This window comes from Mus pahari, chromosome 9 (assembly GCF_900095145.1).
Source record: "Mus pahari chromosome 9, PAHARI_EIJ_v1.1, whole genome shotgun sequence".
Taxonomy (NCBI): Eukaryota; Metazoa; Chordata; class Mammalia; order Rodentia; family Muridae; genus Mus; species Mus pahari.
In genome coordinates this window covers 61,187,309-61,210,829 of record NC_034598.1, presented here as the reverse complement: position 1 = coordinate 61,210,829, position 23,521 = coordinate 61,187,309, and the positions used below count along the sequence as shown (strand labels likewise).

The following is a 23,521-nucleotide window of genomic DNA, read 5'->3' as shown; positions in this document are numbered from 1 at the left end:
ATTTACATATTATAAAAGCACACCAAACATCTAGAAAATGTTCGCAAAGGTCTATTACTCAGAGTACCTTGAAGACTAGAAATAAAGATAATCATAAAAATTATATTAAAAAATACATTCTGAATCAAAACTGCACTAGACTCAACATCAATAAAGAAAAGAAAATAAACCTAGAGATTAGAAACAATAAAGAAAATTAAACCTAGAGATCTAGAAAATTAAACTCAAAAAGAATCTGAAGTGAATTTTGTTTTCAAATCAAATCTGTTAAGCAGAAAGGCGATTAGCTCACAATAAGCACAAGTGTGAGGAAGGAGGAGATCTCAGGGCTGCAGGCGCGGCCCAGCAGTGGAGGCTGCAGGCTGCAGTGGAGTGCTCACTGGTCTCAGAGAAGACCCGACATGAGTTCAAGCCCAGGTCAGGAGGACCACAACCTTCTGTAACTCCTGCTCCAAAGGAGTCACACCCCTGCACTCTGAGGGAACCAACTCATGTACAAATACCCATACACAGATGCAGATATACATAACCAAGAATAATAAACTGTCCTTAAAGGACATCCCTTTGCTCCCACACCTCTTGTCTCAGCAAACACTGAATCATCTCAAAAGCAAAGAAATAAACCAAAACAAGTAGGTATGGTATATAGGACAGTGAGGGAAAGAAGAAACAGAATCCTCGGGGTAACTGTGGCATGGCACCGAGAGCAATGGTTCAGATGTGTCCTTGGATGGATAGATGGATGATAGATGAATGGATGATGGACAAATAATCTAGGCTAAGGCTGGGCACAGTGGTGGTGTAGGCCTTTAATCCCAGCACTCAAAAAGATGTCAGTGAGTTCAAGTCCAGCCTAGCTAATATGGTTTAAGTTCTACATCAGCAAGAGTTTTAAAAAAGACAAATGGCAAAAGCACTTAAGAGCAGCTATCTATCCAATGAACATACACATGTAATATTATGTAAAGAGGCCCCATGTTACTCATTAGAAAAACAAAAGAATCAAAACCACAATAGCACACTAATTACTAATACCTATAGGCAGACTAGCAGGTATTGCTACCTGCTACTGTATATCTGTAATCTGCAGGTTATGTGTATGTGCCCGTTAAAATAAAAAAGTAAATGTGATCGTACTTAGATATCAGTTCTTTACAGATAAAGTTAAAATGTGCCCTAATCCAAATCTTGCATATTTTCTCTCATTTATGGAACCTAAATTTGTATATTTGTGTTACAGGACTTTCTTAGGGATCGCCAACTCCGGAATTACAACCTGGAGACATATTTATGTCCAATGTCTAAGCTTTATAGCTAGGCTTGTTCCCAAATAGCTTGTAACTTATTAACCCATTTATTCTATTCTAATTCTGCCACGCGTTTTGTTAAATTACCACTCCTTAGTCCCAGTCTGCTTCTTCTCTGTCTCTCTGGCAAATCCCCCGGCTCCTCCTTCACAGAGTTCTCTCTCTGCTTCAAAGTCCAACCTTCTACTTCCTGCCTTTGATATAGGCCATCAGCTTTGTAATACACCAAATCAGAAGGTGAAAGAGGGAATGTTTACAAAACACTGAGACGGGTGACACTTAACAATACCCAAGTCCAGCCTGCAATCAGATCTCTGCCCATTCAAAATCCAGCATTTGTATAAGGCAGAGCCAATCTTTGCGTAGTGCATAAAAACATCACGCCAACATTTATTTGTGTGTGCATGTGCATGCATGCACGTGTGCATGAATCTTAGGTGGTAGAAGGGAAGGGAAAACTAAGTGACACCCACAGAAAACAGATCTACTGTAGGGAGGAAGAGCACCAGCACAAAGCGGGCGGGGAGATGGGGATTTTAGAAAGTTATGTCAAGGCACATTTTGCTGAAGTAGACAAATAGGTAAAGTTCAAGGAGACATGAGAAGGAACATTTCACTAAAGCAGACACAAGTAAAGGATGTTTTGCTAAAGGAATCACATGAGACTAAGAAAAACCAACAGACGGAAGATGACATTGGATGGTTATTTGTATGCTTTGTCGTGGCTTCATAGAAAAAAAACACACCAAAAAACTTCTTGTGGTGGTCCGATAGCTTTTTTTTTTTTTTTAAGAGATTTATTTATTTTATGTATGTTAAGTACACTGTAGCTGACTTCAGACACACCAGAAGAGGGCATCAGATCTCATTACAGATGGTTGTGAGCCACCACGTGGTTGCTGGGAATTGAACTCAGGACCTCTGGAAGAGCACCCAGTGCTCTTACCCACTGAGCCATCTCTCCAGCCCAGGTCAGATAGCTTCTTGCCATTTCTGCAGACTCAGGCTGAGTGACAGAGTGGCATGAGCTGGTACAGACTCACATGGTGTTTTGCTGAAGCAAGACCTGTTATGGACAGGTAATGTTTGGAGAGAATACGACCCAACAGACAGTGATGGGGGCTTGCATAGCTAGCCTTGCAACTCATTGGCCTCTCATCTTCACCGAGTTGAGAAAGGCACAGCAGAGAACGCCTGGCATCCCTGCTGGTCCTGGTCGACTTGCTGCCTTGCTGACTGAGGCCTGGCTGTCTCTGCTGGGGCAGGCCCCTGCTGCAGATTTGTGTTTGCTAGCCTGACTCTACTGGACTGAACTGATGGTGTATAGCCTGACAGTGAAGATGAAGTTAGCTCCAAAGAACTTCCCGGCATCCTAATAACCGTTCTTTCCCACTACCTCTGGTGGGTGGTGGGCTAGAAGACAGTGTTTAAGAACCCTTATTAAAATAAAAGTAGGTTTTAAAAGACTTAAGCCTACACAGGTGAAGGCAGTAGAGCAAGGTGGTATATAAGACACGTGCATGTCTACATACTTACATATACACACACACAAAGAAAACATATAGCATTCTCTAAGCGGTATTTTGTAAATACCTTTCCAGCACACAGAATACTAGAAGAATCTAATGCATCATCCAATGGTCTCCAGTCCACTATTACTTCAGCATCCTACAGAAAGAAATCAGAAAATATAGTTCGAATTCATCAAGAAAACTTGAGCATCCTGATGAAAGAAACCATGAATTATATTTTTAATTCATCAATATACTATATTCTTAATCCATTTTTTACTTCTAAATGCAAAATAAAAATTTAGGTCCTTAAATATTAGTATTTTACACATGCTAACATTATCATTATTTAACAATTATGGAAATTTAATTCTAATTATTTTCCATTATGAAAACCTTGTACTACTATAATGTTTACATTACCCTCTTCTCTGCTGAGACAAGATATCTCTGGTGCCCAGGCTCTCCTGGAACTCGCTACACAGACCAAGCTGACCTCAAAACCACTAGAATCCCCCTGCCTCCGTCTCCAAGTGCCCAGCTTTACATACACATTTAAAATAATTCATGGTTTTCATCACCTAAGGTATTTTGTATCTAGCACTATCTCAATGTTAAATTTACAACAACTGTTCAACTATACACTATGAAGTAGAAATTTCTGGATTCTTTGAAAACTCAGTTGTGTCACGCGATGTTTTTCTGGCAGGTGTCTTGTGAGAGGATGTTTTGCTGAAGCAGACATGTGAGAGAGCATACAATGTTTTGCTGGAACAGACACTTGAGAGGGTTCTTTTGGTATTCCAACCAATTCTTGTCTCTAGACAATTTGGTGAAGTCTGTGGTTTCTACTGGATCCAGCCTATCAAGCCACTGCTACTGATTCGTGCTGAGTGTTTGCTATTGGACTGGACTGCTGATATCCTGACAATGAAGACTGGAATTGCCCCCAAAAACTTCTAAACAGGTCCATAACCCCCTTTTCCTATAAACCTTTCTTTTCCCCTACCTCTCAATGGGCTAGAGGAGAGGCTGAAGCATTCTAGAGCCCTAAATAAAGTAGGTTTAGAAAAAAATCTAAGCCAGTAATCTTACATATAATTACATATAAGCCAGTAATCTTACATATAAAATTACATATAATAATTACATATAAGCCAGTAATCTTACATATAAAATTCAGACTCTTCTCCAAAGCCCTGAAGAGAATCACCATCATGAACTATTATTAAATAAATCATTTTACCAGAAACTCACCTTTTCTAAAACACGCAATATTCCTGAAATTAAGCTGTCTTGGTCATTTGCCTTTCCGCAAGATGAGTGAATATATACCCCTTCTTGTTCATATATAATCTGAAACAGCAAAAAAAAACAAGATCATCATGTGACTTCCCTTTCACATGTGTATGTTTGCGTGCATGTGTGTATCATGCACATGTGTCTCCCTTCTCAGAGCTGAAATGGCAGGTCTCCATGGGAGCTGGAGATCTGAACTCACGTGTACATGGCAAGTACTTTACTAAGTAAGCCCCAGCTCGAGTCACACTTTTTATTTCAAAATTTCTTAAAAATAACTGAGATGTGTTCTTTTTTGACTTTTTCAATGTTTTATGCATATGCATGTTTTGCTTACATGTAATGTCTAATCACCATTTGCAGGCCTGGTTCCTGTGGAGGCCAGAAGATGGCATCACATCCTCTGGAACTGGAGAGTCAGACAACTGTGAACCATGTGGAAACTGGGGACTGAGCTTGAATCCTTCAGGAGAGCAGCCGGGGTCTAACTGTTGAGCCATCTCTCCATTTCCCAAGGTGTTTTCCTATAATACTGTTCAAGTGTCTCATTACCCCATATACAAATGTATCACAGGTTGATGGAACAGAAGTCTTTCAGATTCCTGACTATGTACTTATATAGTTTAGAAACAGGGCCAAACCCAAACACAAAATTCTTCTGCGTATCATATATGCCTTATATGTACAGTCTGAAGACAATAGACGCTAAAGGCTTAAAGTACCTTGACTTGTTTCATATATGCCTTATATATACAGTCTGAAGACAACGGACACTATAGGCTTAGAGTACCCTGACTTGTTTCATACGCCTTATATATATAGTCTGAAGACAACGGACTCTATAGGCTTAGAGTACCTTGACTACAAAACGTCGGACGAAGTTAAGGTGTGGGAATTTCTATTTCTAGTGTCAACTCAGAACTGAAAATATTTTAGATTTGAGAACATTACAGATTCTGGATTTTCAAATTAGAAATGTTCAACCTGTATTAAAACATTCCACACAGACTTCAGGAAGCTTCACACATAATAAAAAAAAATTAGAAGGAAATTTGCTTCAATACACATGAATATTTCTTTTTCAGATTGGTAAAAATCAAATTTTTTTTTTTTGCTGGAATACTGTATAAAGCTTTATTCTTTTTTTTAAACAACTTTTTTATTAGATACTTTCTTCAACCCACCCACTCCCGCTTCCTGGCCCTGGCATTCCCCACATTCTTATTCATCTCTAAATGCTATGTGCCTAATGTATAAAATAAAATCATCTATCCCAGTTGAAACTGGGATAACCACCAATCACATAATGCTTGCTAGCAGGCACAAAGCCCTGGGTTTATTTCCAGCCACACACAACACCAATAACAATATTTTAATACTTTAAGGAAAACACTGAGTTCAAACTAAAAATCTACATGAAAATGTCCAAAAGATCAACCAATAAGATATAAGGAACAGGTAGGTGCTTTATGCCAATAGTGGCATGGTCTCACAAAAGATCACGTTGCTGTGGTTTTATAACTTACAGAGAATAAGACGGGAGGTTTCCCCTGCCCCTATCTCCCGTGGAACACACAGTCCCCCACCCACTGCTTTGTCCCATCCCCCATCTCCAACAGGCACTCTCTGACCAAGGAAGCAGTCTATCTGCAGCTCTTCACCTCACTCTCCATTCCTCTAAATTCAATCTTCTAGCTCCATCCCTAACTGTGGCAGACCTGCTGTGCCCTCTCCTCATTCTCTGCCCCCATTCCCAGGGGACTAAGCAGATCCTGGTGGAACACCCTGCTTTCCTCTCTCCTGTGAATCCCATCAGCAGCTGCCTCAGCTATTCCATTCCTAGCTCTCAGTACCCAGAAACACATTTTACCTGGAACCCCCAGTGCCCACACCCATCAGGACCCCAAAATAATTGCCTACCAGGCAACATACAGCCACCACATTAAAGAAACAGGAAAACAAACAAAACAGAAACCAAGAAACAAGACACGCCACCCCCAAAGGCAAGACCAGACGTTAGCACCTAAAATTATTATCTTCCCAATCCCAGATGCCAGGATAACAACACAATCAGTAACAGCCAGGACAGTAGGCCTCCACTACAGCCCAGCAACCTTACCACAGCAGGCCCTGAGTATTCCAACGTAGCTGAAGCACAAGACAAATACCTTAAAGCAGCCTTTATGAGGAAATGAATAACTCCTTTAAAGAAATCTACGAAAACACGAACAGTAAACGAAATGAATCAAACCGTTCAAGACCTGAATGTGGAAACAGAATCAATAAAAAAAAAAAAAAAAAAAAAAAAAAAAAAAAACAATTGAGGGAAATCTGGAAATCAACACTTTAAGATCTCTCAGGAACCACAGAGACAAGCCTCATCACCAGGAGAGATGAAGGTCAGAAGCTCAGGCATGGAAAACACAAGACAAGAAATGACACCTCAGGGGCTGGTGAGATGGCTCAGTGGGTAAGAGCACCCAACTGCTCTTCCAAAGGTCTGGAGTTCAAATCCCAGCAACCACATGGTGGCTCACAACCATTCATAACAAGATCTGACGCCCTCTTCTGGAGTGTCTGAGGACATTTACAGTGTACTTACATATAATAAATAAATAAATCTTTAAAAAAAAAAAAGAAAGAAAGAAAAGAAAAAGAAATGACACCTCAGGCAAAGCAAATGTTACATCTAGAAAGCTCCAGGCACAAAATTCCAGGAACCCTGGAACACTATGAAAAGAGCAGATGTAAAAATAATAAGGAGGAGGCCAGGTGCCTTTAATTCTAGCACCTTGGAGGCAGAGGAAGGCAGATCTCTGAGTCTGAGGCCAGCCTGGTCTACAGAGGGAGTTCCAGGACAGCCAGGGCTGCACAGAGAAACCCTGTCTAGAAAAAAAAAAGAAAGGAAAAGGAAAAGGAAAGGGAAAAGGAAAAGGAAGAAAGGTAGGTCAAAAGCACAAAAATCATTTTCAAGAAAATTTCCCCAAACTGAAGGATATGCCTATCAAGGTACAGGAAGCATACAGAACACCAGATAGAGAAAGCAAGTCCCTCCTCTCCCGCCCAAACTAATCAAAAGCTGTCAGGGGGAAAGACTAAGGAAGATATAAATGTAGTCCATTAGAATTATAGACCTCATTTCTCTGTGGAGACATTAAATCCCAGAAGAGCCTGGGCAGAGCTACAGACTTTGAGACCACACATGCCAGTCCAGTCTGCTATACCCAGCAAAACTGTTAATCACAGTACATGGATAAAACTGCCTCTGCCTCCAGAGCTGAAGTCACAGGTACACACCGCCATGCCCTGTTCCTCTTCAGTACCTTTTTGAGAGAAAATTACATGCCACAAAACTCAAAATTCTAAACTATATTTTACTGTATGTAGAAGACAGTCATGTTAATTTTTCTAATTTTAAAGGTATAACTTTAACTTCTAGAAATTAGTTAAGTCTGCCTGAAAAGGCAAATAGAAAGTGACTGATTTGCATGAACTACTAAATTTTATGAAATCCCCAACTCTGTATACATTCTATATCCTCTTGTCTTAGTCAGGGTTTCTATTCCTGCACAAACATCATGACCAAGAAGCAAGTTGGGGAGGAAAGGATTTATTTGGCTTACATTTCCATACTGCTTTTGACCACCAAAGGATGCAGGACTGGAACTCAAGCAGGTCAGAAAGCAGGAGCTGATGCAGAAGCCATGGAGGGATGTTCCTTACTGGCTTGCTTCCCCTGGCTTGCTCAGCCTGCTCTCTTATAGAACCAAGACTACCAACTCAGAGATGGCACCACCCACAAGGGGCCCTCCCCCCTTGATCACTAATTGAGAAAATGCCTTACAGCTGGAACTCATGGAGGCATTTCCCCAACTAAAGCTCCTTTCTTTGTGATAACTCCAGCCTGTGTCAAGTTGACACAAAATTAGTCAGTACACCTCTGAACTCAACCAGATTAAAAAGTATTTAGTAACAACAATATGAACTAACCAGTACCCCCTGAGCTCGAATCTCTAGCTGCATATGTAGCAGAAGATGGCCTAATCAGCCATCATTGGGAAGAGAGGCCCCTTGGTCTTGNAAACTTTATATGACCCAGCACAGGGGAAGGCCAGGGCCAAGTAGTGGGAGTGGGTGGGTAGGGGAGCAGGGGTGGGGGTGGGGTATTGGGAACTTTTGGGATAGCATTTGAAATGTAAATAAAGAAAATAATAATAATTTAAAAAAGAACAATAAAAAAGTATTTAGTACAAAAAAGCATCTGTATATATGCATACACATTTTTCTTACTATCCCTAAACAATACAGCATATCTTCAATTTACACAGCTTTTCTCTTATGCAGGTATTACAAAAAAAGCATGACAAGTTGCACAGATTACATGCAAAAAATTAAAATAAATATTTAAAAATGACCAGGGACGGTAGTATATGCCTTTAATCGTAGACTCAGGAGAAAGGAGTAGGCAAATGTCTGCATTCCAGGCCAGAAGGATGGCAGGAGGTCCAACAGTGTTTGCTAAGGTGGGGCTAGTGAGAAGCTCAGCAGATAAAGCATGCAGCCTCAGGACCCAAGCTGGAGCCCCAGATCTGTGGAGAGCTGAGCTATCTTCTGGCTTCCATTCGTACATATGAAATGGCATGTGCACTAATGATGTGCTACTAACATCAATAGCCTTTAGCAAAGGAACTAAACCAGATAACTTATTAAAATAACTCTGAAACCAGGCCTATAATCTCAGCACTTGGGAGGCTGAAGCAGAGGCTTAAAGAGTTTAAGGTCATCCACAGCCTTATAAGGAGTTCAAGGCTAACCCTGGTTTTTCATGAACTGCTATTGCCTCAAAGGAGGCTGAGGAAAGGATGATAATAATAATTTATTAAAGACCTCTGAGGGGCTATAGAGAATGATTTATAGCAAATTTGCTGACCTCGATTTTAACAATAAATGTTAACGAGCAAAAATGAGACATTGCGGCAAACTCAATGTGGCAGACAGAAAGAGATGCACTTTTGCATTACTGAATCTAAAGTCATGCTCCTGACAAAGAAGAGATCATGCGCAGCCCAGTGGTGGGCTCCTATAGTTTCTATACTGATGTCAAACTGAGCTATTATAGTACCACCAACTAGTTCCAAAAACTAAGGATAAATGAAAAGCAGTCAACTAAAATACTCAATAGTAAGCTTAAGGTAAAGTCCTTGCCCTAAATCTCTCCAAATATTGAAACTCAATAGCTACTTCATTATACCCACTTTAACAACTATGTGAATTTCATAAAGTAATTCAAAATCAAAGAAGGCTTCAAAAATTCAGTTTATTTAAAAGCTATTTATCTTACAGAAAACAATTTAGGCTTTTAGATACTGAGAGTTTGCCCAAGAAAAGCCACATGAGTTCAGATATGCTGCTGTGCTCCACAACTAAACATCTAAGCACCTAATTGCTATCTCCACTTGCATGTTCATCTTAAAACCGTTCTGCTCTGCAGGAACCTGCTCTTCATATTGCCAGGCTATCAGACATCCCAGCCAGTTAATTACCCTGAAAGCTTTTCACCATCCTGACTCTGTATTATAATCTGCCAGCCTTTCCATGACCCCGCCCCTCATCATGTCTGGAGTCCTTGCTCACATGCATGCTGCCAGCCTGCTCTAGTTATCTGTGTAATGTGTGTAATAGATAACCAGTGCATCTGATTACAGCTTAACAGTTTAAATTCCTCTGGACTCTACCCTTCACCTCTACTACAGTGACACTACACCTCCAGACACCCACACGCAATCTTTCTGCCTGTGCCCTCTCTGAGTCTTCCTGTTCCCTGAAAATCTTGAGTGGTTTCTATGTGACTACTATATCTCAAACACTCTATTATCCCTCCTCCACAAACAATTTCTGCCAACCTTTCAAAAGAGTACAAGCCTGTCAGACTCTTCAGCCCACTGCCCACTCCACTCCACCTGACTTACATCTGACAAGGGCCTCATCTTCACAGTTTAAGGAGTGAGGTGACATTTACAGTTATTTCTTCAACTCTGGCTAAGGAATTTAGAAATTTGAAGTTTATCCTGAAGACAAAGAAAATCCACTGAAGTTCTAACAGGAGAACGTCTACAGTCAGCCTTCCCCTTTCTAAGCCAGTAGACTGTCTTTTTTTTTTTTTTTTTTTGGTTTTTCGAGACAGGGTTTCTCTGTATAGCCCTGGCTGTCCTGGAACTCACTTTGTAGACCAGGCTGGCCTCGAACTCAGAAATCCGCCTGCCTCTGCCTCCCGAGTGCTGGGATTAAAGGCGTGCGCCACTACGCCCGGCTGCCAGTAGACTGTCTTAACAGCCAATGATGAACAGCTGCAGTAACCCAAATGGACAGATCTGTGACAGCTTCAACTACATCAGTGGTGGCAGGAAGATATGTAGAAGTGAGAACAGGACTGTAGGACTTGACTTTGGGAGGTGAAGGAAGAAGAGTCAGGAATAGAGCTGGTACAGAGAGAAACTTTATGGAGAACCAGCAGGAGACTCTTGAGAGTGGGCCTGAGACATAGAAAGTGCAGCACTTCTCAATGAAGCAGGCCTGAGGCTTCATGAGGAACCAGTATACAAAACAATGTCAGACATGAGTGAAACAAAATAATCTAGCAGTCTGAGGAGTTACAAAATGACTCAATGGATGGCCTCTCTTATGTTGGCAATTACATATATATTATAGTACAAAAGCACAAAGAGCTGCGGCCAAGTTCAACCCCAGAGACTCACGCGGTGGGCGATAACCTTAAGTCGTGACTCCTATGAGTCGGTATCTGCCCTCCACACACAGCTGGGTCATGCTGCACACATAGTGATAATCACACGTAATTTACATTTTAAGCAATTCGATCTAAAACCCAGTGTTGGACACAACTGACTCCAGCACTGAGAAGTGAGCAGGAAGATCAAAGTCTCACCGCCAGCCCTGGGCTCCGCAGTTCAGTTCAAGACTTAGTATGAGATCGGTTATCAGTAAACAAAGGAGATAAAAGGAAGCAAAACTCCATGGTAACGACCCTACATCCAAGGAACCCACCATAGAGCTGGTATTCAAACGCTTGGTAAGCTAAACACCATCACTAAAATGTAAAGGGCACAGTCCTGTAAGAACGCAGTTAACGGGGGCTGGAGAGATGGCTCAGCGGTTAAGAGCACTGACTGCTCTTCTGAAGGTCCTGAGTTCAAATCCCAGCAACCACATGGTGGCTCACAACCATCTGTAATGAAATCTGATGTCCTCTTCTGGGGTGTCTGAAGACAGCGACACTGTACTTACATATATTAAATAAAGAAAGAACGAACCCAGTTAACAACCACAGTATACAGAAGACCCCAGAAGGGGGAAAACTCTCCGAGGAAATCTACTAGAGTAAGAATACCCCTGGAAGAGTGCCTAGTATACACAAAGCTATGGATTCTGTCCCCACATGGTTCCTGTGGTTTCAGGTTTTGGGATGTGAGGGAATCAGATCTTGAAAGACATCCTCAGCTGCATAGCAAGTTCAAAGCCACCTAAACTACAAGAGACTCCCCCTGACTTATAAATAAATAAATAATGTTTGAGAGTATTTCTCCACTCAACGGGAGGAAATCATGTCTGCTACTGGAAACCTAGCCATCGATCCAGGGCTATAAAGTCATCCATCTTGGAGAACCCATAACCACCATGTTACTAACCCAGCACAATCCCTAACAACAATCTATGAACATTTATTTGTCCTTATTTGCACAGCGTAGTCCTCACCTCTCCCACGGAAACTCCTCTTTGCAACAGAGACCACTACAGAAAAGCACCACCACCCAAAACGCAGTGTGGAGCTCAATCCCAGTGGATACATCTACACCCCTACGTCTCAGGGATCACTGTGGAAGAAGGAACAGAAAGACTGTAAGAGCCAAAGGACCAGGGAATCTGCTGTGGGGCTGCACTTCCCAGGACTGTCAGAAACGACACCAGTGACAGCCGTGAGCTGGAGGACGACAGACATGCTCTAGAGACTGAAAGCTCAGGAGATGTCAGCTCTGCACCAAACCCACAAGCCACTCCAACACCAAATGGTTAGCCACACAACTAACAGACGGAGCAGGCTAGAGTAATGTGCTTCAGCAAATGGAGACACGCATACTATGTAACAACAAGAAAAAAGAGGCCGTGAATTTAGAGGGAAGATATATGGGAAGGTTTAGAAGGAAAAAAAAGAGAAGGGGAAAATATATTATATTATCAAAACATTAAAAAAATTCAAAAAGAAAGTGATGGCTTATCTCAAAATTAAAATATGAAAAAAGAATCTTCTTTACCTTTCCAAAGCATGAATGACTTCACGAGACTATAAAAATATCTAAAAGAAAATGGATGTGGCCAACTTTAACTCATGCAATAAACTCTAGTTACTAAAAAAATGTCTTCAAAACAAATTCTGACAGGGTAATTGCTGATTTCCTAATAGTTTCAAGTTGTTCAAAACAAAACAAAATGAACAGAACAGGGACTAGGGAAATGGCCCCACAGATAAAGGCACTTGATGCCAAGTCTGACAACCTGAATTCCATCTTGGAAACTTGACCTCAGCAAGTTGTCCTCTGACCTTTACATATATACACACCATTCACAGGCCCACACACATTTCTTTTAAAAGTTTTGGGGTCTTGTTTCTTTGTTTTTACTACCACAAGGCAATCAAGATGTCTCAATGGGTACAATAGCTGTCAGGCAAGCCTGGCAGCTGAGACCAGTCCCCAAAGCCCAGATAAGGCAAAGAGAGAAAACCACCCAAAACAGCTCTCCTCCAACCTCCACAGCCACACACACACCAACGACAACAATCTGTAAAACAAAGAAAAGAATTATATTTTCTAAAAGCCCTAGGGTGACTGAAGATGGACAATAGGATTTTACAGTATAAAACGGTGGGCATTAGGGGGCCCATCTCTCACACTCTAATTCCCTCCCCATCTTCTCTGTCTCTTGTTCTTTTCATTGAGTATCTATGATGTCAGGACCTAAGCAAGGTGCAGGTGAAGTGTTTCAAAATCTGACTTCATGACAGACAATTGTCAACCTACAGGTCAGCAGAATATAAAAATTCTCTAAAATACCACCCACTCCACTGACTCCACCCACTCCACCGACTCCACACACTGCACCCACTGCACGACTCCCAGCTCTTATGATGTGTCTTATTGTGACAAGGTAGAGGATAACTATGTCTTTCTTCAGAAAAGTGTGTCTAGAAACCCTGAGAGCAACCGCTATGTGACATATCCCCCATGCCTGGTATAGTTGGGAACAAATGTACTTAATATTTGCAGAGTAAGACAGTAACCTGCAGAGGATGCCAAAAACTTTTTCAAGCTATCTTTTTTCCTTTCCTTCATCCCAGGAACTCAGTTCCCCTCACTGTTACAGCAGAAGCAGACCAGTTGTTACAGTGTTTCTGCTTATCTCACTATCCAGAGGAACATGTCACCACTCCATTTAGTTGCCTTTTGAAAACATGGTTCTATACATACATAGTAAAGCAAATTAGCTAACTTCTAAGAACTAACCAGGGTTGCCAATCAAACTACAACCCACTTTTAAAAACTGCCAAGAAAAATGCCAATATATTTAAGAATAAACCCATGCACACTGTGCTGGATGGATTTTCCTGTAAGTTGACACAAGCAGTCATTTGAAGAGAGAAGCCCTCAGGTGAAGTTACAGACTGCCCTGTAGGCAAGCCTGTAGGGCATTTTCTTGATTAATGAAAGCAATCTGAGCAAGCCTGGAGGAACAAGCAGTTAGCTTTCCTCTCCGGTCTCCACTGCAGGTCCCTGCCCCGACTTCCTCCAATGCTGGACTGTGACCTGGGAGTTGTAAGAAAACATAAGCCCTTTCCTCCCCAAGCTGCTCTTGGTCACAGTGTTTCATCCCAGCAATAGAAACCTAAGACATGCAAACCTATCACCGAGAGGAGAGTTCAGTGCACTCTATTGGTATTCTGTTTACTCAACTATGCACTGGCTCGCACTGCAGGATGCTTGGGGGTTGGTTCCACGTTGGTTTTCCTTTCACCAGTGGAAACAGGCCCACTGTAATCACATTTATATTGCACAGTAGGAAAGAGTCACAGAAAACCATGCTTTGTGAGCTAAACTCAAACTAGTTTGTTGGGGGCTATGGTCTTTTAAGAGTGGAGCAGGCTTCTCTCTACTTTGGATGAAAGAAAACACTGCCACATAGTAGCTCACTAAAGCTTAAAAAACCAACCATTTAGTTCCCAACATTATATAGGTTCCCCTCTATTTCATAACTATACTACCTTCATATTTTTGTACTGCCTTATGTTTCTTTACAGAAACCCATCAGAATGAATAAACTATTCAAAACCAATATTACTTAACAGTAGTTAAACAACACCTATATTTATCAAGCACATGCTTGATGACAAGAATTACTCTAAATGTTTTACAAATGTTAATTCATGCCAGGCGTGGTGGCGCACGCCTTTAATCCCAGCACTCAGGAGGCAGAGGCAGGTGGATTTCTGAGTTTGAGGCCAGCCTGGTCTACAGAGTGAGTTCCAGGACAGCCAGGGCTACACAGAGAAACCCTGTCTCAAAAACAAACAAACAAACAAAAAAAAACAACAACAACAAAAAAAAAAAACCCACAAATGTTAATTCATTTAATCCACCAACAACTCCATGCTGGAATTATATTTATACCACTCTATGAAACTGGGTAATGGGCACAAGGAAGCTAAGTAATTTTCCCAAAGTCATACAACTCAAGAAGCCAAGCCAGGTTTGATCCTAAGCAATTAGGACTATCTCCTTAATTGGTGCCATAGGATAATGACATTTATTCAGCATCCAAACACGATGTCTTGGGCTACAAAGCTAGCTTGGCTGTTAAAGGCTAGGCCCTCTACCAAAATAACTAAACTATGACTTACGGTATTTCTTAATACCCAAAATAAGAATGAAAAAGAGATAGCTCCCACCCATACCAAAATAATACACTCTAGGCTTAAGACTGCCATATCCAAGCTGTCCACTGCAGGGGGCTGAGATAAATAGTAATGCCGGCACAGCATCTACTCCCGCAGGCCACACGTGGGTGCATTTAGTAATTAATCCCTAGAATCCCACATAAGGCCGGTACCATATTACAGAGGAAACAAAAGCAGAGAATGGCTGAAGTCACTAGAAAGTGGCTAGTTTATAAAACAAATCTGGCTCGACTCTACACTCTTAATCATTACCTTTCGTTCCTACTCTGAAAAAAAAAAAAAAAAAGGTTAATTTCCTTCATCATTTCCAGACCTTAGATGCAAAGAAAAGCAGGGTCGTCTGCAGTTTCTCTCCATGCTGGACAGAAGCAATGACACGGACGATTAGAACTGGCAGCCTAGCGTTTGGTCCTTCGGTGTGGGTGGGGCTTGTCTTGCCCAATTTAACTTATCACAATAATCTTCTGTGTCTTTGTTAACATCCACGGAGCAGCCGTGAACGGTCACCTCAGTCAAATAAGGTGATGAAGCAAAGTTACAAAAGGCAAGAGGTAGACTTGGGAAGTCAGTCTGTGAACGGTACTAATGAATGTAGAAGGTGGGGAGCCCCTTAGGTCTCGGAATTGCTTTATCGAGGGTTCTTTTCAGAATCCATGCAAACTGGAAAAGAAGTGTAGTTTAAGTTGTTAAGATCTCATCTTGGAAAGCACCAGACTGGCTCAGCCGAGCCCCAAACACCAAGGTAACGTTCTAATTTGTAATGAATCAAGAGATGACTAGCACTCAAATACAAAAAGACTAAAAAAAATTTTAAAGGGCAAGGATATAAGTAAACCCTAAAAGGATGCCCAACCTATTTTCCGAAAGAGCAAGAATACGTAACGTATAAGCACCCCTGTTGCGTCTATTCCTAAACACGCCAATACAGGATGCCGGGCATCCCTTCCGTTCTGCAGATAAAGAAGGACAGAGAAGCCTCAATTATCCAATTTCCCAAGGTCCCGATTCAGATCGACACCGAAGGTAAGACCAGTATTTGTTATTCCACAATCTAATCTGGTACTGCACAGACGCTGCCAAATTCAAAACGAGGTGAAAAGCAGCGAGGCGAACACGCTACGGGGAGCTGAAGGGACAGCGGAAGCTATCCGCAACGAGTAAACAGTTCTCAGCGTTCTGAGTCATTACCAGCCGGTCACTGACGTTTGCGAAATAACTCGCCAGTGGGAAACGCAGCCAGGTGCATAGCATGAAGCAGATAAACCCTATATTCGCAAAAGCTGTCTCTCTGCATGTAAACTGCCAATCTAATCTCCTCCGTACCTAACGGTGGTTCCTAGCCCACTGGGAGGGTGTCACTGACAAAGCCTCTGTACAACAGCAGGGCAGACACCCACACACAGAAACGCCCCCGGAGACATCTAGGAAACAAAATGTTTTCACAAGGGCGTTTCTAGATGAGCCCAGCGCGGTGTCAATCGCCAGTTCCCAACCTGACGCCCGCAACCATTAACCATCAGGGTAGTTTTCCAACAGGACCCCAAGCTCCGAGGACAGAGCTCCAGAGCCCCTGGTCAGCTCCCCTGCATGGTGACTCGACGCCTTCACCCAAAGACGACAGAGAGCCAAGTAAGTCAGGGTGGCGAAAGGCTTTTTACAAGAGGAGGTTTTTACAGTCCGGAAGGGCAGACGTGAAGAACGAAAGTCACGGGGGGAAGGGGGAGGGACGGATTCAGAGGTCCCCGAAAGGATCGGCGCTGCGGGGCAGAGCCGGGGGGGACAAGCGCCCAGGCCTGCACCGCCTGGGAGCAGGGACCGTCTAACCCCGCGCTCGCCCAGCCAGCACCCCGGAGGGGCAGCTCGCAGCCCGCGGAGCCCCTTCGCTGTCACACGCCGGACTCCCCTGAAGCCGACGCGGCTCGCCTGCCCCGTCGGCGGCCGCCCGCCCGCCCGCTCGCCAGCCGCCCGCCACCGGCCAGGAGCACCCGCAGCACCCGGTGCCGTTACTCACCTTCCCGCTCACAACGCCCGCCGCCGCCATGTTCCTCCGCGCGTGCCTGGTGATGACGTAGCACAACCTCACGTGGCTCTCGGACCCACAACAACATCCGGTCGGGCTAATATAACATCCGGGCGGGAAAGGGGCGGGGAGGAGCGGGACCGGCAGTTAGGCGCATGCGTGGTGAGGAGGCTAAGAGGGTGGAGCCGCCGTGCCGCACTGCGCGTGCGCGTGCTTCCCCCACATTTTAAAGAGAAACCTGCTGCTTTTGAAGTTTGCTGGGGCGTGGCACTTTTAACTGGGGTGTGATGGAAAGAGCACACCTTGTTGAGACCCCAGAACACGATGCCCCAGCTTTCTTGCTTTAAATAAGTCACGGTAAAATTGGGATTGCGTTGAACACCAGCCCTGGAGCTGATACACGCCGAGACATTTTTTTCCCCTTGATATTAGAGGATTCTGAGCATGAGTATTGTTGTGGTCATTCACGCATGACCTTGAGCATGGTACTTTTTATAGAAACTGTGGTTACTACAAGGCCCTTTTATCGCTCCAGAGTCCAAGGCACATAGTTTAGGGTGCCTCCACAGCTTAGTGGTTATGATTTCAATTCTTAAAATTCATCCAAGCTTCTGCATGTAAAGGAGGGATTATGGGTGGCCATATGGATCTCCCCCATGTTTGAGAACATCAGTAAACTAAAGTTCAAAATCTAATTCCTCCTCAGCGCAGCGCCCTGAGACTTCGCTCTGGTACACAATAACATTGACATCTTAGAGCAGATAGTTTCTCCTGTTTTGGTGAGCCACCAAAAAGTTGTTTTTGTTACTACTTCATAACTGTAACATTGCTACTGTTATGAATCGTAAAGTAACTATCTGTATTTTCCTATAGCCTTAAGAGAACCCTGTAAAAGTGTCCTTTCACCCACACAAGGGTCGTACCTGCCCGCTGAGTTAGAGCCTTTTCAGGCTACCTGAGGTGAGCAGCAAGCCAACTGAACAGCAGGGAACGTGATTTGCAGGTTCTGTGAGTATCAGGAATCTAATCAGGGAGGGAGGTGGCTAAGTCTTACAGGAGAATGTGTGCTTAGCCCCAGGAGGGACTCTGACCACCAAATATCAGAGATTCCAAGCAAGGCCAAGATCTCAATGCCCAAGCTCACACTGCTCAGGAAAGCAACGCGTCTGCCAGCCATTAAGGAAGCGAGAGCACGGTGAGGTCACAGCCAGAGAGTACAGGGACTTATCTGTAGACCAGACTTCCCCAAGTCAACTGAATGTGGGTAGCAAATGGAGTCTAAATAATCAAAACTGGATTCTCCTGTTAGCTCAGAAGGACGGAGTAATGTTGTTAAAGGAGAAACCCCACTATGTTGTGAAAACTTAGCAGTGTCAAGAATATAGTGCTAAAGTAATAGCAGTTACTCTAAAACTTTTTGTAAATTTTAAAGAACTAATGTCTTAAATATCTAACATAATAACATTGGCCAAACATGCTAACAGTTGCGGAGACATCTTTTTTAATTTTGGTAAAATCAAAAATAAAACTTAATTCCTAGCTGGGTATGGTGGCCTACACCTTTAATCCCAGCATTTGGGGAGGCAGAGGCAGGCAAGTCCCGGTGACTTCTGAGGGCAGCCTGTTCTACCAAGGCAGCCAGGGCTACACAGAGAAACCCTGTCTAAAAAACAACTACAAAAGACAAACAAACAAATGAAATAAAACAAAAAACAACCAAAACAAAAACCTGATTTCTTAAGTACCTGATAATAGTTTCTCCTGTGAGTAATCGGCTTGACATCTGGAGGCGTCTTTAGTTTCTCCTGTGAGTAATCGGCTCGACATCTGGAGGCGTCTTGTTGAAAAGATGGCCTACCAAGTTTATCTTTTACTTGACAGTCTTAATCTGGTCTTCAGGTGCCCCTAAGTGCCGGCTCCTGGCATGACATTTGATTGTCTTTCCCACCAGCATCTGCAGCACCTTATACCTACATCTGGCATCATCACTTCCAAATAATTCCCAGGTGTCTCCAGTCCACGTCCCTTTCCTAGCCCTTATACTTCCTGCCTGCTGTGCCTTTGACTTAAACAATTTATTCACTGCTCAAACACTAAACCTCCCTACTAACATGATGTCTGCAGACCAACAGCACCAACAGGTACGTGGTGGCTTGTCAGTAATGAGAATATCAGATCTGATTCAGGAACTACCCAACAGAAACCTGAATCTTAGGACTCAAAATTGATACATATGTTTATAATACTTAGAAAAACAGAGTATGAACATTTTCTTTCTTTTTCTTTTAACTGAAAGTTAAGATTGGTTCTTAATATGATCTCCTAAGGGAAATGTTTCTGTCATGTTACCCCCTTCTGATATGTTTTCTGGAGAACTGACTGAAAGCACCCTTTGCTCCGCCCCTTTTCCCTGTCCTCAGCGCTTGTCTCCTGGTCCAGATCCCATTTAGTGTTTGGACAACGATGGTGTCACCTTAATTTATTTCCTTGCTTCCTGCTTCATCATCCCTCAGAGCACCACTTACATATTGTTCTTTCTACAGCAGCAATACGATTGTGTGAAAACCCTCGTTAAAAATCACCTAATGGCTCCTTCATCATCTTAGGGGGGTTAAAAAAAAAAGCCCAAAATTTTCAGCATAGCATATAAGAATCCTCACAAATTATTCTTGTCTTACAATTTTAGCTTCCTCTCTCAGTTCTTCCTGCTCAGAACCAGTTGTTTTTTGGTTTTTTGTTTTTGTTTTTGTTTTTGTGTGTGTGTGTTTGTTTGTTTTACTGTAACCTAAATCTGATGAACTCTAAATGCACCATGTGTTGTCATAAAATCTCTTCTGACTAGCAGACATGCTAAGGCAAGAGGAATGATATGAGTTCTTGGCTACCTACTGAGCTAAAGGCTGACCCGGGTGACATAGCAAGACCCTGTACAATTGCTTCTGAATGTACCAAACTGCATTGACTTAGACTATGGCCTCTATCATTGAGCCAATCACTATAAGCCATTGTTATACGAAAACATTTAAGTATACACTTAGAACATCATATAAGTATACACTATATGATGTTCTAATTAACAAGGTAGGAAATCATGTAGCACACTCCACCGAGAATAAGAAATAAAGGTAGGTAAATATCTGTGAGTTCAAGACCAGCCTGATGTACATAGTGAGTTCCAGGCCAAAAGAAAGAGAGAAAAAAAGAGAAAGAAAGAAAGAAAGAAAAGAAGAGAAGAGAAGGAGTAATATATATGGATTGAAAGTGTAGATAATCCCCAAAGAAAAATGCTACTTCAAAGCAGGCATTGGGAGTCAGCCTGAAAGAGACATCGGTTCCAGATGTTTCCCGGCTTCCGTGTATCACATTGCAAAATACTGCCTTCCTACTATGCAGTGAACCATTGGAAGGCAGGAACTATGCTGTTTCTATTTCTACAATGACTATACTGACACATTGAGTGTTTCTGCCTGCAGAACACTGTGGCCTGGATCCGAACTGGAGAGCGGGAACTCCTGAAAAGGAAAAGGGCTGCGAAAAGAAACATGGAGGCCTTGGCAAAGACTTCTGATCAAGGCTCAGATTTTTATTGTCCGGACTTGCTTAAGTACAAGGAAGGGTTAGGAAGGGTTAGGAAGGGTTCCCAGGATGCCCCTGAGTCCTTTGAAGTTGCCACGGCGGTTCTCGCAATGGTGGGCAGTCCTCACGATGGTGGGCAGTCCTCGCGATGGTGGGCGGTCCGGGCGATGGTGGGCGGTCCGGGCGAACTGGGTAGCACTCTGGTATTCCTGCTGGAGGGGGAGTGGTTAGTGGGGGTGGGAGACACCAACAACACATAACTAGACACTAGCTATTATATAACTAAATCTCATCCCTCATTTTAGAATAGCACAATTATGTAGTAACATGGGGTAAAGAGAACCTGCTTTTCTTCAGTGTAACCTCTGCTTATAAAGGGAAGAAATGAAGCCAACATTTCAGTGCGGTTTTTTTTTTCCAGGTTCTAGCTGTTTACTGGATTAGAGGAAAAAATATAATGCACATACATACAGCAAGTGAATATTTTAAAGATAGCATACAATGTAAGTTTTAATTGTTTCTCCTAACTATGAATAGTTTCAAATTTTTTTGAGATCATTTCCATGAGCTATATAGTCATTCTTTAATAAGAAATATATGATGTGGGCTGGAGAGATGGCTCAGTGGTTAAGAGCACTGCTTGCTCTTCCTAAGGTCCTGAATTCAAATCCCAGCAACCACATGGTGGCTCACAACCATCTGTAATGAGATCTGATGCCCTCTTCTTGGGTGTCTGAAGACAGCTACAGTGTACTTACATATAACAAATAAATAAATCTTAAAAAAAAAAAAAGAAAGAAATATATGATGTAAGAAAAAAATCTTAATGGTAAACACCAAGGAGGGGTCTAAGAGATAGCCTCCCCGTGTTTGTCAGTTGAAGAGATTCAATCTTAGAGGTTAATGGCTTTCAAAAGTCACAAGCTACTTTATGGCTGAGTAGAGATGCAATTCCAGATATATATCTTAGTCAGCTGTGCCATGCAGTCAGCTGGAAGTGATTACCAACCTGGCTAAACCTTGGCCTTTAAGTAACATTCCATTCCCCTCTCTCACACCTTAGTTTCTGATTGGACCACATGCCTCAGAACTTGTCGCAATATTTCCTCTTCCTAGGTCCCAGCAGCCTTTCCACTAAGCTCTTCATTTCCTGAACCCTTAACAACAGACTACATCACACACACACACACACACACACATTTTGTTTTAGGGCTTAATTGATGTAGGACCACAGGGAGAATGTGGATTTCAATGACGAACCAGAGATTACAGGATTCCGCTCTGAGAAATGGATCAAGGAATCTTACCTATGCAAAGTGACCCAACTATATCTTCACATAGTACTGACCAAAATCAACAAGCTGTCCCAGATTATTTAGATTTCTAGCTAGCTTTTTTAAAAATATTTATTTAGTCAGTGTGTGTGTGTGTGTGTGTGTGTGCACACACGTGTGCACGTGCACAAGCAAAATGGATCATCTTCAGCGTCTGTGTGAATGTCAGAGGACAACCTCCAGAAGCCAGTTGTCACCTCCACTGGACAAAATACAATTTTAGAATCTAACCTCTGCTCAGGCCACATATCTTCAGCAACCTATGAGTCCCTGGCTAAGAGCTATCCCAGGGCCGTGAACCATCATCACTTGGGAGGTGAGTTAACATCAAAGAGGTTTGTAGTAACACACCCTTCTCCGAACCAGCATCTGACCACATGCTCGTCCTGTGAAACTCCCCATCCTCAAGAAAACGTTAAGAGCAGACCCTTTTTATGCCACGTGGGCTCTAATTTCACATCTCTGAAACCCGGACAAGTTTTCTTCCTTCGTTTTGTTTTGTTGTTTTTTTTTTTTTTTGGGGGGGGGGCAGGAGTGGTCAGGACTCTGACCATCCTAAAACTAGCTCTGTAGACCAGGCTGGCCTCTAACTCACCTAGGTCCCCCTGCCTCCTCCTCCTCCTCCTCCTCCTCCTCCTCCTTCTTCTTCTTCTTCTTCTTCTTCTTCTTCTTTTAGATTTATTTAATTACTGTAAGTACACTGTGTTGCCTCCCCCAGCCTGGAAAGGCTGACTTTGCCCTTGCTGCCACTGAGCCAGAGACCACCTGGAGTGGGGCCTTCCGACCTAGATGGCTCTATTGTTCTACACCTGCCTGCTCTTCTCCAAGACACTACTACCTGCTGAGACTCTTGAGATATTCCAAAGACAGCAATCCTGAAGATCCACCTCCAGGCTCGTACTTGTAGGACAGGCACCAAGAATGGATTGGTGGGGGATGGGCCTCCCCCCCTCGTTATAAGCACAGACTCTTAGTAAAATGTAAGAAGCCTTAAACAGAAAATCATGTCTCAGCATCCATTATTTCTCTCGCCGTTTTCTCCCATACAGCTCCTGCCTCCCACTCAGGAACCCAGTTAGTGTGGCCGCAGGTGACTACAACACTGCAGCTATCTTCAGACACTCCAGAAGAGGGCATCAGATCTCCTTACGGATGGTTGTGAGTCACCATGTGGTTGCTGGGATTTTGAACTCAGGACCTTTGGAAGAGCAGTCAGGTGCTCTTACCCGCTGAGCCATCTCTCCAGCCCCTGCCTCTGCTTCTTGAGTGCTGGGATTAAAGCATATGCTGCCACCAACCAGCCATGTTTTCTTTCATTAGTGCCAGGGCCTGAAGTCTTCTTGGAGACCTCACCATATTTTACCTTTGTGTTCATGGCATTAAAAAAGTTTTCTAATGAATTCCACACTGCCCAGTAATCTATTACAGTGTCCCCATTGATCCCTCTTCCC

The 23,521-nt window shown here is 42.9% G+C and overlaps 1 protein-coding gene across 2 annotated transcripts in view; it reads right to left on the bottom strand.

Annotated features, from left to right (window-relative positions):
* The window catches only part of Tbc1d15 (TBC1 domain family member 15), a 56,842-nt gene extending 39,587 nt beyond the window's left edge, over nucleotides 1-17,255 (bottom strand). Inside the window, exons 1-3 of one of the 2 annotated variants that reach the window (XM_021205855.1) lie at nucleotides 17,152-17,255; nucleotides 4,076-4,174; nucleotides 2,901-2,975 (exon numbers count right to left, since the gene is read on the bottom strand). In XM_021205855.1, coding sequence (XP_021061514.1) covers nucleotides 2,901-2,975; nucleotides 4,076-4,174; nucleotides 17,152-17,181 — 204 coding nt within the window. In that variant the 5' untranslated portion in view covers nucleotides 17,182-17,255. The remainder of the gene's footprint in view (nucleotides 1-2,900; nucleotides 2,976-4,075; nucleotides 4,175-17,151) is intronic. The other variant, XM_021205854.2, reaches the window with a different exon arrangement.
* Nucleotides 17,256-23,521: the final 6,266 nt, after the last annotated feature.